At 45.4% G+C, this 20,797-nt stretch overlaps 1 protein-coding gene across 6 annotated transcripts in view; it reads left to right on the forward strand.

Annotated features, from left to right (window-relative positions):
* Positions 1-20,797, forward strand: part of NCALD (neurocalcin delta) — a 275,167-nt gene that overhangs the window by 251,232 nt on the left and 3,138 nt on the right. For all 6 annotated transcript variants that reach the window (XM_014566111.2, XM_032468149.1, XM_014566112.2 and 3 more), the window contains 2 exons: positions 6,803-7,199; positions 18,875-18,980. In XM_014566111.2, the coding sequence (XP_014421597.1) occupies positions 6,822-7,199; positions 18,875-18,980 (484 nt within the window). In that variant the 5' untranslated portion in view covers positions 6,803-6,821. The remainder of the gene's footprint in view (positions 1-6,802; positions 7,200-18,874; positions 18,981-20,797) is intronic.

Consider the following 20,797-nt stretch of genomic DNA (forward strand, 5'->3'; position numbering starts at 1 on the left):
ATCACAGAAATGAAACGCCGCACTTCTTTTCACTCCACGGATACAAAATATTAAGAAGGGTGCACATGCACTGCGAAGGGCTGGCCCTGCTTGCCCGTTTCTTTCCCCGCAGTGTCATTTTTTAGGAGCTTTTCCTTTTTTAGCTTTTTTTTTTAGATGGAAAGTCAACTTCATATTTGAGATTCCTGTTCGTGGTTCTTTGTTGGTGGTTTGGGGCCTTCTCTGGTATATTTTTCTTTTCTCATCTGTGGTCAGTATTCACCCTAGGTTTATTTTTTTGGGCCCTGGTGACTGGATGTGAGCCAAAATAAGTTGGGAAATTTCACATTACCCATCTCAGAGTAAACTACTGAAAAACAGAATGCTGATGTTTAATAGAATACGTGTGTATTTCATTTAATAAAATGCAGTAGAAATGCAGCAATAATTAATATATATTATATATCTTATAGTAGATAGATAGATTGATAGATAGATAGGGCGATCGATCAATCGATCGATAGATCTTACACGGTATGTAAACTAAAGGGTTGAAGAGTCATTTGCTATTGAAAAATATTCTTCAAGGCCCTGAAGCAAAAGCCCTTAAGAGGTAAAAGGCAGAGCACGTGGGAGCCCGGGCACCTGGGCGTGGGGGCGCTGAGAGGGAGTCCGGGATGGCCCAGGGCCAGCTTGCACAGCCCTCCCTGTGGGCCAGAGGAGGGCATTTGGATTTTCTTCTACGTGTGTTACGAAGCTGGTGTAGAGCTTTTAGCAGAGGAGTGAACTGGTCTATTTTGTGTTTTTCACAGGTCACTCTGGGGAGTGGAGCCGAGTGGAGAGCAGATGGGGGGCAGGGTAGGGAGACAGAGGGCCAGAGTGAAGAGCGAGGTTCCAGCGAGGAGGGTGTTGTGGACGTTCGGGAAGGAGGTGATGGTAGTTCAGGCTGAGGTGGTGACAATGGAGATGATGAGAGTTGAGTGGGTCTGAGACAAATCTTAGAGACAGAATCAACAGCACCTGCTGATGGAATCACAGATGAGCCCTAGGGGTTTGGAGCGAACAATTGGGTGGAAGATGATGTCCTTTGCTGGAACGGGACGGGCTGGGGTCAGGGGAGAGCACAAGATTCAGACAGGAAACCAAGATCTCCAGTTCCCTCTCCCATACTGGGCACTTCCCATGGGCCACCTTGAGTGGGCACAAAGGGCAGGGCACAGGATGATGGAGAGGGCATAACTCCAGCCTCTGGGTTTTCCTACCTCCTCGCTGCCATTCCTCCTCATTCTCCTGTGCTGATTCCTTCTCCTGTCTTAGATTCTAAACATCAGTGCCAGCCGGGGCTTAGTCCTTATCCCCTTTTCTTTTCTTTCCACATTCCCTTCCTTGGTGCCTCATCCAGGCTTTGGCTATAAACACTATCTATAAACTGATGACTCCCAAATTTATATCACCTCCCTGGACCTTTTATATCCAACTGTCTGCTCGACATCTCCAGTCAGATGTATAAGCATGTCAGAATTAAAACATGCGCAGCTAAGCATCAATAGTCATGCCCTCTGCCTCACCCCAAAGCCCTGCTTCTCCTGCATTTGTCTTATTTCAGTAAATGTCAACTTCATCCTTCCAGTTCTCTTTTTTTACACCCTGCAGCTCAACCATCAACTAATCCTGTTGACTCTGCCTTTTAGCTGTGTCCAGAATCCCACCAATTTTCACCTCCTCTGCTGCTCTCCAGGCTCCACCCACCATCATCTCTTGCCTGGGTCACTGCAGTGGCCTCCTGTCTGGCCTCCCGCCTCGGCCCTTACGCTTCTTTAGCTTACTCTCAACACAGCAGCCAGGGTGATCCTGTTAGAATAGAAATCACTCTGATCACTTCTTTGCTAAAAATCCTGCAGTGGCTGCATCTCACTCAGAGTGCAAGCCAGAGTCCTCATGGTTACCTCTTGGTCCCACATCATCTGGTCCTCATAACTATCCGGATCTCATCTCCTGGTTTCCTCCCGCCCTGCTCCAGCCCTGTCCTTGAGTGTGCTCAGCGTGCTCTCTATGCAGACCCTTGTCAGCTGCTGTTTTCTCTGCCTGGAATAGTCCTCTCCCAGTCATCTCCATGGCTACCTCCTTCCCTCTCTGGTCTTTTTCAAACATTTTCTTAATGGGGCCTTCCCTGGCTTTTTATGTAAAATTTTAACAACCACTCCTGGCATTCCCCAACCCCCTTACTTTTCTCCACAGCTCCTCTCCTGCTAACATATCACTTATTTATCTTATTTATTGTCTGTCTCATGCCACTAGGCTGTAAGCTCCCTGAGAACAGGAGTTTTGCCTGTTTGTTCCCTGCTGAATCCCTAGTGCCCGGAGCCACACCTCCCTCCTGGTAGACACTTGGCACATATTTGTGACATGAATGAGTTCTAATAGGAGGTGGTCTCTTCCCTCTTAACTGCTTCTTTCTGGCTTTTTATGGAACTGTTGCCTTAATTTCTGTATGTGCTTGTCTGCAAAGCTAGTAGGGTGTAGTGGTAAAATCATTCGATAGCCACTTTCAAATCAAGTTTACCTTTTGACCCTTCACAAGCTGTGTGACTTGGAACAAGTCACTTTGCCTCTCTGAGTTTTCTTTCTCTTTTTTCTCTTTTTTCTTTCTTTCTCTTTTTTTTTCTTTTTTCTTTCTTCTTTCTTTCTTTCTTTTTTTCCTTATAAAATGGAGAAAGCTGCCCTGCCTATCACTCAGGGTTGCTTTGAAGGTGCAATAGAATGATGTATGAAGCGCTGTCAAGAGTAAGATGTCATTTTCACTGACCGCAGCATTTGGCCCCAGCTCAGTGCCAGAGCTCTGCATACATGACTGTCTCACTTAATTCTCACATCAAATCAGTGAGATAGGACCACATACAACTGAACTCACTTTGCAGATGAGAAAACTGAGGTGCCCCAGGAAGTTAAGTGAATTACCTGAGCTGCTCAACGATAGAGCCAGACTTTAAACCCAAGCATTTTTATTCCACGGCCTGAGTTTTTCCCCATTATGTTCAACTGGCACAAAATAAATGTCCTAATGACTGAATGGAGTAAGTAAAAGGATTTAACCGGAGGTGCAACTTTTGTCTCTAGACGATGTGTTTTCCTGACTGCTAATTAATGTAGCATTTCCCTGCTGTTGTCTTTCCCCCTCTTCAACTCCAACAGCAGAAGTTCCTGTCTTCCAAAAGGAAAAGGTATCTCAGGCATTTTCCTGTCTTTTCCGTCCTCCCTCCAAGACTGCAACTCCGTCATAGATCCCCTGAGATTTCTGTCATCCCGCCTAACCAAGGCCAGATGCTCTTCTCAAGCTCAGACATCATACTTCGTGAAGTATTTGTAGTCTTCTCCTGAAACAAATTCTGGACTAAATTGCAAACACCCGCTTCCCAGATAACTTATTCAATGCTCTTCTGCCTGGTTTGTGTTATGGCCTTACTGTGCTAATGAATTTGTAAATGTGGTTTAATTACTGTTTACCGGAAAAATAGCTGCACACAGATCCGTCTCAGCGGGAGACTTAGCCAAAATGTTGAGGCAATTTGTTTCTACTGCAAAAACAGCTAATAATGAGAAGCACTTTTTAAACATTGGGGAAGGAACATAAGTTCGGTTTTGCGGAAACAGTGCTTTATATATCCTGGGAAATAAATCACTCTTTAAGAGAGCAGATTTAAATATCAAAGTGGCATTTTTTTTTCCCAAGGCCTTGCACATGGTGATTTGTATAGAACCAAGTGTAATAACAGTGGTTTGGTTGAACACCACACCAAAGGGCTATACTCTAAAGAACTCCCCAAAAGGAAAACTCAAACTTACTTGTAAATTCCATAAAGTGTTTCAAAGCTCTGTAAATCCATGTATTATGTATGACCTCATGTTTCTGAATTCTGGCCTCAGGCAAATTGCCAAGTTAGCAATTAAATGACAGTTTGAAAATTCTAATACAAACCAGCCTTTCCAACTTTTTTTCTGGAGGAAAAAGAAAGAGGTGGGGACACAGAAAGGAAGTGAAAGTTATGGAAAGTTTCAATTCATAAACTCTGTTGGTGCTCAGTTTGGAGTCGTAGTTTAATTTTTCTCTTGCACAAAACAGTACCTGCCTGATTCCGAGTGCAGGAGGACCTTTGAAAATAAGTTCCTTCTAGCAGCTGTTGATCCTGCTACTGGGAAGAAAGCTCACTCTGTTGCTCTACCCTTTGGGAATGCCTATCTAAGAGCCAAAATCAATCAACTTGGCAATTAATAAGGATTGCGTGTTGTTTCCTGAACTGTGGATGTAGCCAAAGACGTCTGAGCATGTGAGATGCAAACACTGCCCTCAAGGAGTTTATTTTTAGTGGGAGCCTCAGGCAGATATACAGGCAATTCAGTCTGAGATCCCAACAGTGAGGGGAGGGAGGGAGAACAGAGTGACGGCGGCCAGAAGGCACAAACTTCAGGTTATGAGATAAGTGAGTTCTGGAGGTGTAACGTGCAGCGTGGTGACTACAGTTCACGATGCTGTGTTGTATATTTGAAAGTTGCTATGAGAGTAGACTTAAAAGTTCTTAACAGAAGAAAAAAAAAAAACTGTAACTGTGTGAGATGACGGATGTTAACTAAACTTACTGTGGTGATCATTTCCCAATATATGCATATATCAGGTCATTATGTTGTATACCTCAAATGTGCGCAATGTTCTATGTTAATTATATCTCAATAAAATTAGGGGTAAAAAAGAGATCCTTAGACCAAGTCTTAACTACCAACTAGTTGTGTCTCAATGTTCTGAAAGCTAGTGCGGAAAGACTCCTTTTTCAAGAAGATCATTCCACATTTCCATGTTGTAATTGTTTATCTATCAGTCATTCCTTCGTTCACTAACTCACCCAGTGTTATCTATGGTGGGCCCTACAGAGACAAAGTAACTTCAACGGAGGTTCCTTCTCAAGGAGCTCACCCCGAAGTGGGAGGAAGGCAGACATAAACACCACAAAGTGAAAATCTCAAAGGGAAGTGGGAATCATTGTTAAAATGGGGATGTGTTATCTTTTATAATTCTATAATTTTCCAATACAAGAAAAATGTAAAATATAAGTGCAGAGCTCCTTTATGAAAAGGGATTTATCTTGACCATGCTTAAATCATAAAGACTGTAGACAGGGGAACTAAGCTCAGATGTCACCTCCTCCAAGAAGGCTTCCCTGATAGCACCCATGTCCCCTTTTGGCTTGGGTGTCCTTTGTATGTACTCTCACAGCACCATGTCCAGTCTCCTGATACCACGTTTTGAATGTTTACTGTGTTGCCCTCTCAATGCCACCATCACCCCCACACATACACAACTGGGTGCCCCTTAAGGAGGAGAGGGCTCATCTGACTCTTTGCATCCACAGCGCCAGAAATGTGCCTGGTGTATAGCGCTCAATTAATGTTGAATCGCCCTGTGACTGGGAAGATGGTAATTACAGGATTTTTCCCATCTAATAAAAGGCGCCTTTATTCCTCATATTGTTTTAAAATAGATAACAAAAGGGTACATATTCTTATTTTTTGAAATGTAAATGTATTAAAAACATACATTAATAGCATATTTAGATAAGGGTGCATATAAAAAAATCTAGAAGGACACACCCCAAAATGCTAGCAGTGGTTCTCTCTTAGGTGTTAAGATTTGAAATGATGCTGACTTCCTCTTCATGCATCACTGTGTTTTACCAGTTTGCTATGGATGTGCTGCTATTATGGTAAGAAAATATGAAGTCATTTGTATTTTGAAAAGGAAAGTTTGGTCATTCTAAGCGAAGTAAGCCAGAAAGAGAAAGAAAAATACCATATGAGATCGCTCATATGTGGAATCTAAAAAACAAACAAACAAAAACAAAGCGTAAATACAGGACAGAAATAGACTCATAGACAGAGAATACAGACTTGTGGTTGCCAGGGGGGTGGAGGGTGGGAAGGGATAGACTGGGATTTCAAAATTGTAGAATGGATAAACAAGATTATACTGTATAGCACAGGGAAATTTACACAAAACGTTATGGTAGCTAACAGAAAAAAATGTGACAATGAGTGTGTATATGTCCATGTATGACTGAAAAATTGTGCTGAACACTGGAATTTGACACAACATTGTAAAATGATTATAAATCAATAAAAAATGTTAAAAAAAAAAAAGAAAGAAAAGGAATGTTTGGCCAATTTCATAAGCCACAATCATAGGACATAAACAACTTCATGAAGCATCATCTTTACTATCTAAACCCAGTGTTGACAGTGATTTGCTGTTGTGGATCTAAATAAATGACCTAGCTTGGTAGCATTTAATGGAATTAGATAGGTTTCTATTTTCTTTACTTATGCCCACATTTATAATATTCAGAAGTAGCCCAAGCACTTTATTTGCAAAGCAATTCCCCTTTAATTCTCCCTGCTGGTACTTGGATTGGGGGTTAGAGCCCCAGTCTTCTTCAAGTCCCGCTCAACCTCTTGCAAATAGATAAGGCAGAACTAAGTAACCAATTAATTCTCTCTCTCTCTCTCTCTCTTTCATTACGAATCTCCTGTTTTTAGGTTGGCTCTGTGTAAAAGAAGTGTCAGTTTTCTGGTCAATGACATTTCTGCTCTGCATCTCTGCCTGCCTATCTTTCTGCATGTTGTTTGGCTGACCACAGTGTTGGAAAACCCTAGACAGTGTTGTTGGACTGAAATGCAATTTCTTTCTTTTTCCCAGAGGAACAATCACAGATTATAACATGTGCCTCTAAAGAAACAGTTTAAAAATTATATATACTCTATTCTTTTCTATCTGCAGCTGAATTCTTGCTGCCAAGATGGGGAAACAGAACAGCAAGCTGCGCCCAGAGGTCATGCAGGACTTGCTGGAAAGCACAGACTTCACGGAGCACGAGATCCAGGAATGGTACAAAGGCTTCTTGAGAGACTGCCCCAGTGGACATTTGTCAATGGAGGAGTTTAAGAAAATTTACGGGAACTTTTTCCCTTACGGGGATGCTTCCAAATTTGCAGAGCACGTTTTCCGCACCTTTGATGCTAACGGAGATGGGACAATAGACTTTAGAGAATTTATCATAGCCCTGAGTGTGACATCGAGGGGGAAGCTGGAGCAGAAGCTGAAATGGGCCTTCAGCATGTATGACCTGGACGGGAATGGCTACATCAGCAAGGCAGAGATGCTGGAGATCGTGCAGGTACGTAGCCCTCAGCCTTCCAAAGAGAAGAGCGTGGGTCACAAAGAAGAGCTGGAAGGCCCACGGGAGAGCTTAGTGGAGAGATTGCAAACTGGTGGCCCACCTGGGCACTGATTTGGCCTAGCCAGTGTTTCTGAAAATGTCGAACCTGTATACAAAAGAGGGTGATCGCATATCAAAATGCAGATTGCGTGGCCTCTCTTGGAAACTCAGGAGCTCTGGCAACACCGGGCCCACATTCTTACCTGGAATAGGTCACCTGGTGCTTTGTGGTGACACCCCCCGACACACACAGATGGACATGCACTCTTCAGCTGGTCATGCTCACCAAGGCCACTCCATCCATTCACTGCAAGGGCCCAGCCTGCAGTGATATTTATTGACCAAACTGACCTGGGCTTAAATCCTGCCCCTTTCAGCCACTACCTCTGTGACTTTAACGAAGCCAGTTAACCTAAGTGAGCCTCAGTGTCCTCATCTGTAAAATGGAACTACCAACAGTGCCCCCTGCTGTGGAGTTTTTTTTTTTAAAGACTAGATTGACTCTCCTTGTTCAATGCTTAGCACAGTGCCAGCTACATAGGAAAGTTCATCATCATCCTCATCATTAATTTCCAACTTTATTAGACTCGAATAAAAGTAGGGATCTCTAGCCTAGCTTCTGTCTAATCAGAGATACAAACAGTGCAGAATCGAGACCTTCATCATTTTAATAGGAAGCTCTCCATTTTATTTCCCCAAATCACTTACCCAGAGTAAATTTCCTACAGGGAACAAGAGAAGGGGCTCTAGTGTTGGCCACATTTTCCTGTGAGATCCCAGCAGACTTTGGGGAGGTGGGGAGGGGGCATAAGGAGCTATAGTTATGGCAGTGACAGCTTCGTCTGCAGGGGTGGGACAGGACCAAGCTAAGGAGACTGGGACACAGCTTGGGGGGGGGGGTAAGGAAAGCCTCAGCTTCAGTAAAGAAGGACCGGGGAGGGGGGGGTAGCCCATGTAGGGCTGGAAGTCACTCACCATCTTAGTAGGTGAGTGGGACACAAGGGGGACACACCTGGCAGCAAATGGCTGGTCCAAAAAAGTGAGCATTCGGCTTCCTGGAGGGCTCATCTCAGAGGCCAATGCTTATCCCAGGACATTTGGGTGCAGAGGTAGGGCTGCAGCCCCTGGGAGACTTCGTGGGGTGCTGGAAGCAGGGGAGAGGGTGTAACACAAGGAGACAAAAAGGATTCAGCTAATGAGGACACAGGTGGAGGTGTTGACACTTGCTTTCAAAGATCTGTAGATAATGTGGTAACAGAAATTAAGGACAGAGCCTGAAAGAGAGCAACACTGTTCACCTGCTATTGAGCCTTGTGACTGAGGCCCGGGGTCTGCTCCTGGGCCCGGGGGACTGAAGCCCATGGGCAGTTAGAGTGACAGCTGCCCACACTGCAGGAACGGGAATCCAAATGAGCACTCCTGCGAGGAGACCCCCGGGTCCATCAGCCCCTCTTCCTTTCTCCCTGGGCCACCAGTGGCTTTTCCTTCGCCTGGAATAGTAACTATCTGAATAAGCTGTGTTGAATGAATCCCTCAGAGAGAAGGATCTTTAACAAAAATAAAAAGCTTATCCCCTCCCCCAAAGATAAATATATGAAAAATATAATATCTACAAAAAAATGTGGGGACTATAGAAAAAAATAAAAGAAAAATAGACAAATTCTTCAGTTCACCCACAAAGGGAATCACTGCTAATAATTTTGTAATATATCCTCCTGGTCCTATTTCCATGCACTTAAAAATATCTAATTGATTTCATAATGTATACGAAATTTTGTGTCTTGCCATTTTCACTTAACATCATAACACAAGCATTTCTCATGCTACTGAAACATTCAACACAGATATTTTAATGACTGCATAATAGTCATACAACATATCATAATTTACCTAATTGCCCCTTATTATTGGGTATTTAGGTTGTTTCCAGTCTTTGTTATTATACATAATACTGTAACATTTAAAATGAAATAACAAACACGTAATTCTTGTGCATGAAGCTTTTTCTATATTTAGGATTATTTCCTTAGAATGGATTCCCAGAAGTGCAGTTACTGGGCCAAAAGGAATGAGCATTTATTTCTAAGGCTCTTGATGGAGTCTGCCAAATTGTTTTTCCAAATGTACCCCTGAAGTGAGCCAAGGGTGCCCTCTATCTTTGCACTTCTTGAGTTGTTCTGAATCTTTACACATGAAGATTTAAAAGGTGGTTTTTCATTTTAATTAGTTTTCTTTTATCTCTCCTTTTTATCTGGGGGTGCTGTGCACTGCCCCTTTGTTCCTCGGCCTCACTGCAGAGAAAGGGACGGGTATATTCCTTTTGCATAGTTCTTCTGGCTACCCCTAGTCCAGGTGCGATGGCCAGTTTTGAAAGATGTAGATCCTCAGGCGTGGAGGACTGTCCCGATTACGTGGGTTTATGGACATCAAGAATCATTCACATACTGCTTCCGCACCGGTGGTTAAGCACCCACTAAGTAGCTGAGAATAAACAGCACAGGGAGGAAAACAGACACGTTCCTGTGCTGTGGCATCCAGTTTGCAAGGGAGAGTGAAACGTTGCCGAGAATGTGCCGAAGGTGCTGAGCCCTTGCTGACTCGCTCCAGGTTCAGCACCAGATGTAAAAATTGATCCCCAGAATGAAGATGCGTTCACCTTAACAAGGCACTTTCTTGACTACGACACAGCTCTGTCCACTCGCAGGTCCACAGTCAGTTTTCAGGTTATAACTGGAAGGGCACAGATTCCTTAATAAAGCTTATAGACTCGGGGTTCTTTAAGATGCCTGCAGATGGAAGGCTCAAGGTTCCTACCTTGTTTTCTACAGCACTGCACCCCGATGGTTAATATTCATGACCGGAGAGAGGAAATCTTGCAGCACCCTGAGGCACCTTCCAAATTGTCAGTGAGACTAAATTAAATTTAGAACCATTTTCCTATTAGGGGCTATTTTATTCTATTCTGCTACTTTGCAAACAGACAATTCATGTATTCTGTCTCATTCTTATGCTAATCCCCGCTTTTCGGTGATTCTGGATGATCAGGAATTTGCTGTAGGATGTTACTAAACTTACGACTCGATTTCTTTTCCTTTCATCAACCCCCTCTTCTTTGGAAGTCCACACTCCAGGCCTCGTCACTGTGCCAAGAAGCTGTGTGCCTCTGTGGGGTTTCTCTTTTTTCGATTCTAACTGGTTAGCACCACTTAGGAAAACGCTTATCTGCTACATGCTACAATTACTTCAGAGGAGTCACTGTCTGTTAGGTGTCTGCTTTGTGCCTGGGAAGATATCAGTTAGAAAGTGATGAGATGGAGGCAAGCTCTGGGCTGGCAGAAGCACACATAAATTAAGGCTGTATTTGTTAAAGTGAGTCAAACTGCAGCTTGATTACAAGGGTCAGCACATAAACTCTTGGCTGAATGCCTGTCCCTCCAAGACTCAGAAATTCAAGCCATTTAATGCAAAATGCAAGTTCATGATGTTCACCTACAAATGCTAATAACTGGTCAGGGTGAAGACTGGAGTCCAAGCACGTTTACAGTGAGACTTGACAACAAATGCAGGGTAGGACTCCATAAATTTTCCAGTTTTTCTTACCTAGCATTGCTTCCTATGGTTTAATTTTTGTATCCACAGAATATCATTGGTGGTAACAAGCTGGAATCCTTTTGTTTTTCCTGACATTGGTAGGAAGGACTCTACCGTGGACTGTGTAATGCTGAAATACACTGTATTAGTTTCCTCTTGCTGCTGTAACAAAATGCTATAAACTGAGCACTTAAAACAACACAAATTTATTATCTTACAGTTCTGGTGGTCAGAGGTCTGAAATCAGTTTCACTGGACTAAAACCAAAGTGTCCACAGCTTGTTTTCCTTCTGGAGATTTTTTAGGGGAAAAATCTCTTTCCTACTTTCTGGAACATTCCTTGGCTTGTAGCTCTTTTTATCCATCTTCAAAGCCAGCAACAGTGGATTGAGTTCTTCTCACGCTGTCATTCCTCTGGGTGTCTCACTCTGCTTCTCTCTTCTGCTTATGTGAGTACACTGTGAGTACACTGGGACCACCCAGATAACTCAGAATTACCCCCCATCTCAAGATCCTTGACTTAATCATATCTGCAAAGTCCCTTTTACTATGTAAGGTAACATATTCACAGGTTTCAGGGATTATGACATGCACATCTTTGGAGGGCCATTATTCAGTCTACTACATATATCAAACTGCAGTTATGTTTCTTTTTTAAAAAAAAATCATTTTATGCTATATCAGCATCTGGGTGAATAAGCAAAACCATATGCAGATTATTTTTAGAGTCTCAGACGAATGTCTTCACATTCATGTGTTTGTTTTTTTAAGTGACAAACTTAGGAACATGATTTAAGCCCAGTATTTTATTATTGCTTCAAACCCACCTCTCACAAGTCTTAAGCCAGATCACAACTCTGACCTTTCTCTTGTTATAGCAGATCCTCTCCAGAGGGGCCAGTGTCAGCCCCCCACTGCAAGAGGAAGGAGAATCCTTCCTGCCCTGCACAGTTCCCTGTCCCTCAGCCCAGCCAGAGGCAGGTCTGAGCACCCACACCCAGCCCAGCACAGGCCGTGTCTGAGGAAGCGGCCAGTGAGCACGTGAGTGGCATTGCCCACCGAACCATGAATGCTTGGGTGCCCTCTGGGGTCTCGGGGACGAGGGAACATAAACTTAGGGGTCCAGCAGCAGGACCACAGCACTCCCAGGGAAGAATGCAGGAAGAACGTGGAGGGAAACTGGCCCCCTTTCTGTTCTCTTGAAAGTAACTAGGACCCTTGAAAGAACACGTTTTTAACTACAGGACTGTCCTCAGGTAGGAGTACATAAGCTGTGTTCTTTACTCATATGATTGAGTGAAAATCACAAGCTTTGACAAAAATTGACCACCTGTATCCAAAACAAAGATGAAGAGGAGGCCAAGGGAAGGTTTGGCGTGTGAGAGGTGGCGTCTTGGGCGAAGCGGTTCGTATCCCCTTACCTCTCGTTTTCCCATCTTCTTTACCTTCTCTTCATCAAGGAAGTAATTTAACCTTTCTGTGCATTGTTCTCATAATTTGTGAACTGGAACTAATCGCAGCACCTGCCTCATGAGTAATTGTAAGACTTAAACGGTTATTACAAGTCGAGCACCTAGAACAGTGCCTCTCAAGGGGCATCACTCAGTAAATGCAGGCTGCTGTTATCCTACAGCATTCCCAGAGCTGGGACGGGATGTTTCCCTGCAAAATAAAGGGAGGTCATTTCCCATTCAAAGGACAAGGTAATCGAATCTTCCATTAGGTTTTACATTACATACACCTAGTTATAAACTATATGTTCACAAAACAAAGGGAGGTAACCCAACAAGACCGCTGACTGGTGGAATTCACAGAAGAGATATTCGTGTACTGATAATTTTGGGAGTTCCCAGTCTTATTCAGCTGTTGTCTTTTCTACCTAACACCAGCCCAGCTGGGAATAAGCTAAAACTTCTGGGCTGCTCTGAAGCACACAGGATTCAGGTAACAGAAAGATCACCTTTCCAAGAGAGAATGTGGTTGGCACCAGGAATTCCCCAAGTCCGAACTGTTGACCTGAGCCCAGAGGTGCCCTTTGTGCACTGGGACTGTTGGGAGGATGGCCTGTCTGAATTTGTTCTCAAATTCCAGTGAGATTTTCCTGAAAGGAATATCTGAGCTAACTCAGTGTCAGCCTTAGCAGTTCTCAGGGAACTCACTTTAATGACCAGGTTGGAATAATTTCTAATTAGCATACTCATCACTTGGATGTTAATGATTGCTTTGAAAATACTTGGTGTTCAAATAAGTGTTGTCTTAGAATCAGATCCCCCTCCTAGTTGTGCTTCAAGGTTAATTGGAACTTTTGATGAGCAGTTCGAACTTCCTATCACCCTTAGTCTACATTGTCGTACCTTTTGAATGAATGAAACCTAAAGAAAGGAGGTTGGGCTTATACTGACAGCCCATCATAAAAGGTTGTATTTTTTGGGTTTCTTTTAGCTGTATGGGAATTTTTTTTCTGATTCACTCATCAGAATAAGGCATAAGTATGTATACAGCAACCAGATGAAGCAAGAGGAAGGGAGCTTATGGTGCTGGCCATGCCAAGGTTGGCTGTCCACAAACACCAAACAGATGCACAAATTAACCTGACCTTGTCTCCAGAGCACCACTGTGACCAATTCAGCCAACCAGCTTGTGAGCATTTGTGCCACAAATGATCAAAATCAGGACCAGAAAGACTTTGTTACATTCTTTCTAGAACCACGTCTGGAGTAGCATTTTTTTTCTTCCAAATCTTTCTAAATTGGTGCCAGAGATACTGTCACTTTTAATTTGAGATCTGAAACACTGTGCTCTTCTGATTGTAGGGGGGAAAAAAGGCATGGGGGTGAGAGCTTCTAGTCCATCTTGACATGGCCTCTGGGAATTCAGCTCCAAACTCTTGCCTAATTCTCCAGGATGAGTGGCCCACAGATGTCACTCTGGAATCCAACTTCAGTTTCTTTCCTGGAGAAAATTCCTTACAGCAGTTGCTTAGGCTAGTGACTTTCTCTAAGAACTAACCTGAGTGTTTGCTATCAGCTGTGTCTGGCTTATCCCTTTCTTATGAGGAGATTAATCTTAAAATGACAAGGCACATTATAGAGTTTGAGTTACGCATCTGGCGCCATGAGTGAGCGCCGCCACCCAAAGGCCCCTCTCCGCCGTGCCCTCCAGGGGCCCTTTGTGGACTCCTTCCTCCTTCCATTCCCTAAACGTGGATATTCCCCAGCAGCATTGCAGCCTCACTCTCTTTTCCTTTCTCTCCCTCCGGGAAGTCCCCTCTTCTCAGTGCTTGTCATGGGCCAGGCGTTGTGTTAAGTGTTTTCCGCGCTGTATTAGTTTCCTAGGTTGCTGTAACAAATTACCATAAACTCGGCAGTTTCAAACAACAGAAATTTTTCCCATCACAGTTCCGGAAGCCAGAAATCCAAAACCAAGGCGTGGGCATGGCTGGTTCCATTCCAGAGACTCCTGGCGGGGAGTCTGCTCCATGCCTCTGTCCTGGCTTCTGGTGATGGCTGGCGAGCTTTGGTGGTTTTCAGACTGCAGCTGCATCTGTCCAGTCGCCACATGACATTTTCCCTTGTGTCTGTGTCCAAATTTCCTTCTTCTTATAAAGACACATCATTGGATTAGGGCCCACCCCAATCCAGTATGATCTCATTTTAACTTGATTACATCTGTGAAGACCCTATTTCCAAATAAGGTCCCGTTCATAGGTACTGGGTGGACATGAATTTTTGCCCGACACTAGTCAACCTTGTACACGTGCATTATCTCATTTCAACCTTGAAACAGCTTTATTAACAATGTTTTATGGATGAAGAAACGCATCACTTCCAGATCTTCACCTCTACTCTGTCCAGCTGTTACTGGACTTCTCCACTAAGACACTGCACTGGTACCTCAGTCAGACATTCCAGAACTAAACTCTGTATTACTCACCTCCCCCCCTCAAATGTGAAGTCCTAAAACACAGCAGCTCCAGAATGTCTGTTTAGGAAAGTAAATGGGATCTTTGCAAGAGGTTTTTTGAAGCAGCCTTTGCAGAGCACTTTACATAAGACTGAAAAAAAAATTCGTCACCCGTATCTAAAAATGATGGGCACCACCACTGACTTGAAACAAGACGGTGGCAGGAGGGATGTGCAAGAATGATAAATTTAGGAAACTATTAAAGGATACAGATTTGATAGGTCTAGTCAACTGCCTGGATGTGGAGATAGACGGGAGAGAGGTACCGAAGATGTCTTTGACTTAATTACAGGATGGATGGTAGGACTACTTAGAAACACACACACATATAAAAGTTGGGGGAATGGGACTGGGCAAAAATGAGCTAGTTTTTTCAAGTAAAATCTTACATGAAACCTAATAGAAGAATGGAGCTGCTTTGGTTGAAAAAAGGCGTAGGCCCCATATTCTCCCCTCGGCCTCCCCCCGTCTGTGAAGGCAGCTCCAGAACTTTGGTAGAACGTTGTGGAAGTTACTCAGTGTATCCCTCTATCTCTGAACAGGAAAATGCTTGTGCCATTCTAGATACATAGACACTGATCCCATTTTAAAAGTGTTTCCAAGAGGGGTCCTCAGGGCCTGTCTCTCCCGCCCTTCCTGGCGTGGTGTAGCCTCCCAGGCAGGGGGCTGCTCTCTATGCATAGTCTAAAACAACCTTGAACTGCCTCACTTCCTTTGCCCTTGGCGGGTTGTCCTGGGGCCTGGTGTGTCCTGTTAGAAACCCTGCATCATCTGATGAAAAGTCAGTCTGGTTTCCTTCAGAGAGAAGACTGAACTTTAGCTCTTGGAATTGTGCCTGCCCTCAGTTAATCCCCCAACTTCTAATCGTTTCAGATACAAGTCCTTCCTTTCCAGCATCCCTAGAGGTGGTTCATTCAGAGGGAAAAAAAAACACACACATACACACACACACACACAGAGGCCATGAGGAGGCTAGTAAGACCCCTGGCCATGGATGGCACTGTTCTAAGTCTGCACAGGGCAGAGCACAGCTGGGCTCCTGGGTGTCCCATAGACATATTTACCCAGAGACAAGAATAGGGCTCTTCAAGTTTAATTAAAAACAGGATGTCCCTGCTGGGTCTCTCATTGACATTGCTAAAAATAAAGTAGGGAAGTAGCCTGGCCTCTTAATGGCTTAATCCCATTAAATTGAGGGGGTGGGGGGAAGCTGGAGCTAAGAAAAGGCATGACTTGTTTCAGATTCTGTCTGGGGCTGTGTCTGTTCCCTCCCCGCGCTGTGGCCGCCTAGATTTTGAAGTCCTAACAACAGCCAGTGCTGGGCTGTTGGTGCCGTGGAAGAGGGGCAGAGGGACACATTCCCCAGCGAGGTTTTGCAAGGCTGTCACCCACTTACTCACTCTTGGGACCTCTAGGACTTGTCACCTCTCTTCTTTGCTCACCCATGTCCTAGACCTGGTTTTGTGAATAATCCACTAATCCCTTTCTGTGAGCTGATGCACATTTAAAAAAAAATCTCGTCTGAGTGCTATGACAGCCATCCGGAAACGTTAGCCTCCTAAACGTGCCTTCACTCCCTCCTCAACCCCACAGCACACTCAGCCATGCACCTCCTGCACAATCCCAGCAGCCTCGTTTGCAAATACACTCACATAAGGGCACCCTGCCTCCTTCATTTTTGTTTTGTTTTTGTTTTTGTGTGAACTGTCCTCATTTCTCTGCTCCCACCCAATTCCTTTAGCCTAACAGCTGAAGACTAAATTCTTGAAGACTTTCTTTTGGGTGTGAGAGCCTTGTTTTCTATCACACATTCATCTGGCTTTTTACTCTTTCACTCATTGGTTCAACCAGAGTAGTAAGAGAAAAATCTCTAGATTATTATACAGTTGACTTCCCTTCAGAATGCAAAGAAGGAGAATTTCATGAGCTTCAACTCTTAGAGACTGAGAGCTCCAAGAAGTGTTCCAGTCTGGTGGGTTTACTTGCTACACTGGGACCTTACTGAGGCCAGAACAGACTTGGAAGGAAGCTTGATTACACAGCATCCTTAAGACCCAGCAAAAAGCCAACTTATTATGTGCCCATAGATGCCCCGCCCATATCCGCTCTACAGCTCCTGAAATGTGTCATCTCTTGCACCTCTAAAGAGATGTGCTGGTGGTCTAGTCGGGGGCTGATTTCCGGACACTGTTTTCTCGTTGTTCTAAGATTCCTGAGCTTACAAATTCACAAAATATTTAGACTGTGTAAGTCTGACATCTGGGGGGGGGTGTGTGTGTGTGTGTGTATGTGTGTTCATCGGTTAGTGTCACCGATTCCTCTTTGGATTAAGAATTACAGAAAAACTTCCATGCAAGAGCAAAGAAACCTGAGCAGAGGGCACCAGGACCTCAAGACCCAGCTGGTGTGGAGAGACCCCTGCTTTCTACTCCTGATTCTAAATAGTCGCCTGGCCCTGGAAGCCCAGCACCTCTGTTTCCCCATTTGTAAAACAGTCTCTACCTCTACAGCCTCTTGTAGCCCCACCAAGGAGTCAGGTGCCCCACTGGCTTGGCACGTGGCACTCTAACCCCAGCACAGATGGCAGGTGGACCTGGGCTAGGGGACAGCAATGGGGGACGAGGAGGAAGCCAGAGCATGGCCTGCCCCTCACCTCTGGAACACACTTCAGTGAATGTCTCTTGGGAAAGCTGACTGTGGTCAAGCTTCCTTACCCAGGGACACCCATCCCCCCAGGCGGGGCCAGGACTCCCAGCTGGCCCTCCTCCCAGAAAGATTCACTACAATTCAGTGAGGGCTTTGGGTGGGTTAAAGTCAGACTCAGGGGGCCTGGCCTGAGGGGTCCCAATGGGGCGGGATCAGCCCAAGGGTCAGCATACTGGGTGAGTCCACTCTTCATGCCTGTCTTATCTCCTGAGATCATAATATTTACCTGCATTTCTCCAGAACACTTTAGGGATTGAGACAAGATTGATCCTGAGCAAGTCTGTACAGCAGAGAAGTTCAGCCACTATCTCTTTTTGCAGCCCGTTGGCTCCTGCATTTCCCCTTTGGAGGCTCCTTCCCCTCCACTGCCTGCCCTTCTTTTCCAAACTCCAGAACTTCCCAGAAAACTCCAGAACTTCCCAGAGCTCTCTGCCCACCTTCTGGCAAAATCTACTTTTTCTAAAACTCTGTCTAGGGGTTAAAACTGAGTAGCAAAACCATGGACTGGGGATGAAAACAATGACTTTACATTATTCTTCCAAAATAAAAACAGCATTTGACAACCGAGTCCTTCCAGGCCTTTACTATGAATACCATGGGGGGTCCACAGGCGGTAGGGGAGATAGTTTTAGTACCACTTACAAAACCTTTTCAGTGGAATCCTCTTTTGCCCATCAGATTTCAGATGTACTCAGTTGCTCTCAAGCCTAAGACTGTAGACTTACCTAATCCCGAACTTAGATGGCAGATTGTTCCCATCTTGGGGACACCTGACAGCTTGCTGAGAAGGAATGCAAAATGACTGCCACATACAAGGGGAAAGAGCACTGGGATGGATTGGTAATGTCTGTCTGAGAGAAGAGGAGGGCAGGCCCTTACTGAGGTCAGTGTTTATCATCCTTGAGGGATGCAGGGAGAGACCACGTAGACACCGACCTACCTCTCTGTCCTGAGGAATGTCGTCTATAACCCGAGAGCAGGGACGTCAGAACAGCGGCAGCAACACACAAGGACCTCGTTTGAAATGCAGTGTCTCAAGCTCCCCATCTCCCCAGCCCACCCTTCTCAGTCAGATTCCGTATTTTCACAAGATTCCCAGGGGATTCACGTGCACATTAAAGTTAGACACTGGGGGTCGAGTGGATCTCCCTGTCAGCTGTTGTTCCTGAAGGGTCTTAGCGCTGGATAAGCTCCGCTGGCCTGGCTGCTCTCACCAGCAACTGCGTGTCTCTTTTTAAAGCAGATTGGCAGGAACCGAGCTGGCTCTCTGTGTGAAGGGGCGGCGTGCTTTTCACCCCTGTATTTGGGGGGCTTAATTGTGTGCCAAACCAAAGCATGTGTCCATCTTACCACGGTGCTGCTTCTGTCCCCAGGCGATCTATAAGATGGTTTCCTCCGTAATGAAAATGCCTGAAGATGAGTCAACCCCAGAGAAGAGGACAGAAAAGATCTTCCGCCAGATGGACACCAACAGAGACGGTAGGAGGCCATGGCTGCTTTGCTTTGCTCAGAGTGGGGGCTGCTGGAGGGGCTGGGGTGTGCCACTGGGAGATGCCACTCGAGGACAAAATATAGACCGTGAGGACCTGGCTCAAGGCCCTTTGTGAAAGTGGCTCATCCTGCATGTTACCTGCCAGAGGAGGATGGAGGAGGACCAGCGTGGTCCACAGCAGGCTGGATCCTGCAGGCCAGCTAGTCAGAAAGTGGGGAGGGGCTTGGTGTCCATCCTGACCCTGGTAGCCTTCCTCTCAGCCTGTCCAAGGGGTTTTGTTGGGGTCTCCTGCACATGCTCCAAAGTGTCGGGTTTCCTGGAGCCAAGCAGGGCTCCTCAGCTGCTGGGGGCTTAGGTGGCCAGCAGGTTCCACTCTGAGGGAGCCACCCACAATTCAAACCCAACAAGGGGATGCAGAGCAAGCCAAAATGAAAGGAGGGATGGATTTCAAGCTCAAGAACAGTGGGTTTTAGATGTCGGATTGCCAGATAGAACACAGGAGGCCCAATTAACTTTGACTTTTTGATAAATAACAAATGAATTTTTAATGTAAGTATGCCCTATGCAATATTTAGGACATACTGAAGAAATTGTTTATTTGAAATTGAAAGTTAACTGGGCATTCTGTATTTTATTTGCCAATCCTGGCAGCCCTATGGAGACGTAATACCTGAGTTTAAAGTGTTCACACAGAGCCCAGCCCATAATAAGCCCCAGTCATCTGTTGCTCTTGCTGTTATTTCTGGCTCCCCTGTTCTGCTGGGCTTCCCCAGCAATTCTTGTCAGTGATGAGTGGATGCACCGGTATACCCCCGACGGAAGGCTTTGTTGCAGAGTGAGCCTCCGTTTCTATCCCTGTGCCCTCTGGGGCACCAGCTGCTAGAGTATCCGGGTTTGCAGGGTACAGGCCAGTCTGTTTGTTTTGTTCCTTGACAAAGGTGCCATTACATCCCATTTCTTTTTGTGCCTTGAGTCACAGCGAATAGTTTGTTTTGCAAAGACTAAATAAACTGTATTCTTTTAATGGACTAATAAACTTGCTAACATTAAACTGCATGATTTGCTGATGCTCCAGAAGAGCGCAGGTAGACTTGTATCCTGCCCAGGCCTGCATCCTCTTTAGAACAGGTGTGAAGGAAGGGAGAAGACCCAGACACCGCATGATGAAACCCCCACTGGGAGAGATCAGAGCCTGCCCGCTGGGACTTGGCCGCACTGGGGTCACTGGGCCCTGCCTGTGAAAGCCCTGTACTTTCCTAAGGGAAAACCTTGGGTTGAAAAAAAAAAAAAAAGAGTGGGAACCGTACAGGGAGGGGCTTTAAGTCTGCAAGGGGTCAGACTCTGCCCAACCAGGACACTTGGTGCTTCCACTCAGGGCTTCTGGACCCCAAGGCGGGGCGCCGGAATAGAGGCCTCATCTGGAATCTCCTGCCATCAGACTCTTCTTGGTAGGAGTTCTTTGCATCTAACCCCTGGCCGCTGGCTTGGAGAGAAGAATCTGGCCCCCAGTCTGGGAGCCAGCCCCGACGCACGCAGGTGGTTAGTGGGAGCCAGTGAGCAGATGTAGATGCCAAATGCAGGGTTTGCCCACCATGCCAGGGAAGGGGGAGGAGCTTTGCCTCCCGACCAGCATGAGGAAATTTCTAGAAGGGAATTTAAAACCAACTCTAGCTTAGGCAGGAAGCACAAGGACACGAGGTAGGAGTGGAATCCTAGGCATTCTCCCTCCTCCAGCCCTTCGGGGTAGGAAGAAAGTGCCCAGATTTACAGGAGGGACCCAGCAGGTGCCCTCTGCTTGGAGCAC

This window comes from Camelus ferus, chromosome 25 (assembly GCF_009834535.1).
Source record: "Camelus ferus isolate YT-003-E chromosome 25, BCGSAC_Cfer_1.0, whole genome shotgun sequence".
NCBI classification, from domain to species: domain Eukaryota; kingdom Metazoa; phylum Chordata; class Mammalia; order Artiodactyla; family Camelidae; genus Camelus; species Camelus ferus.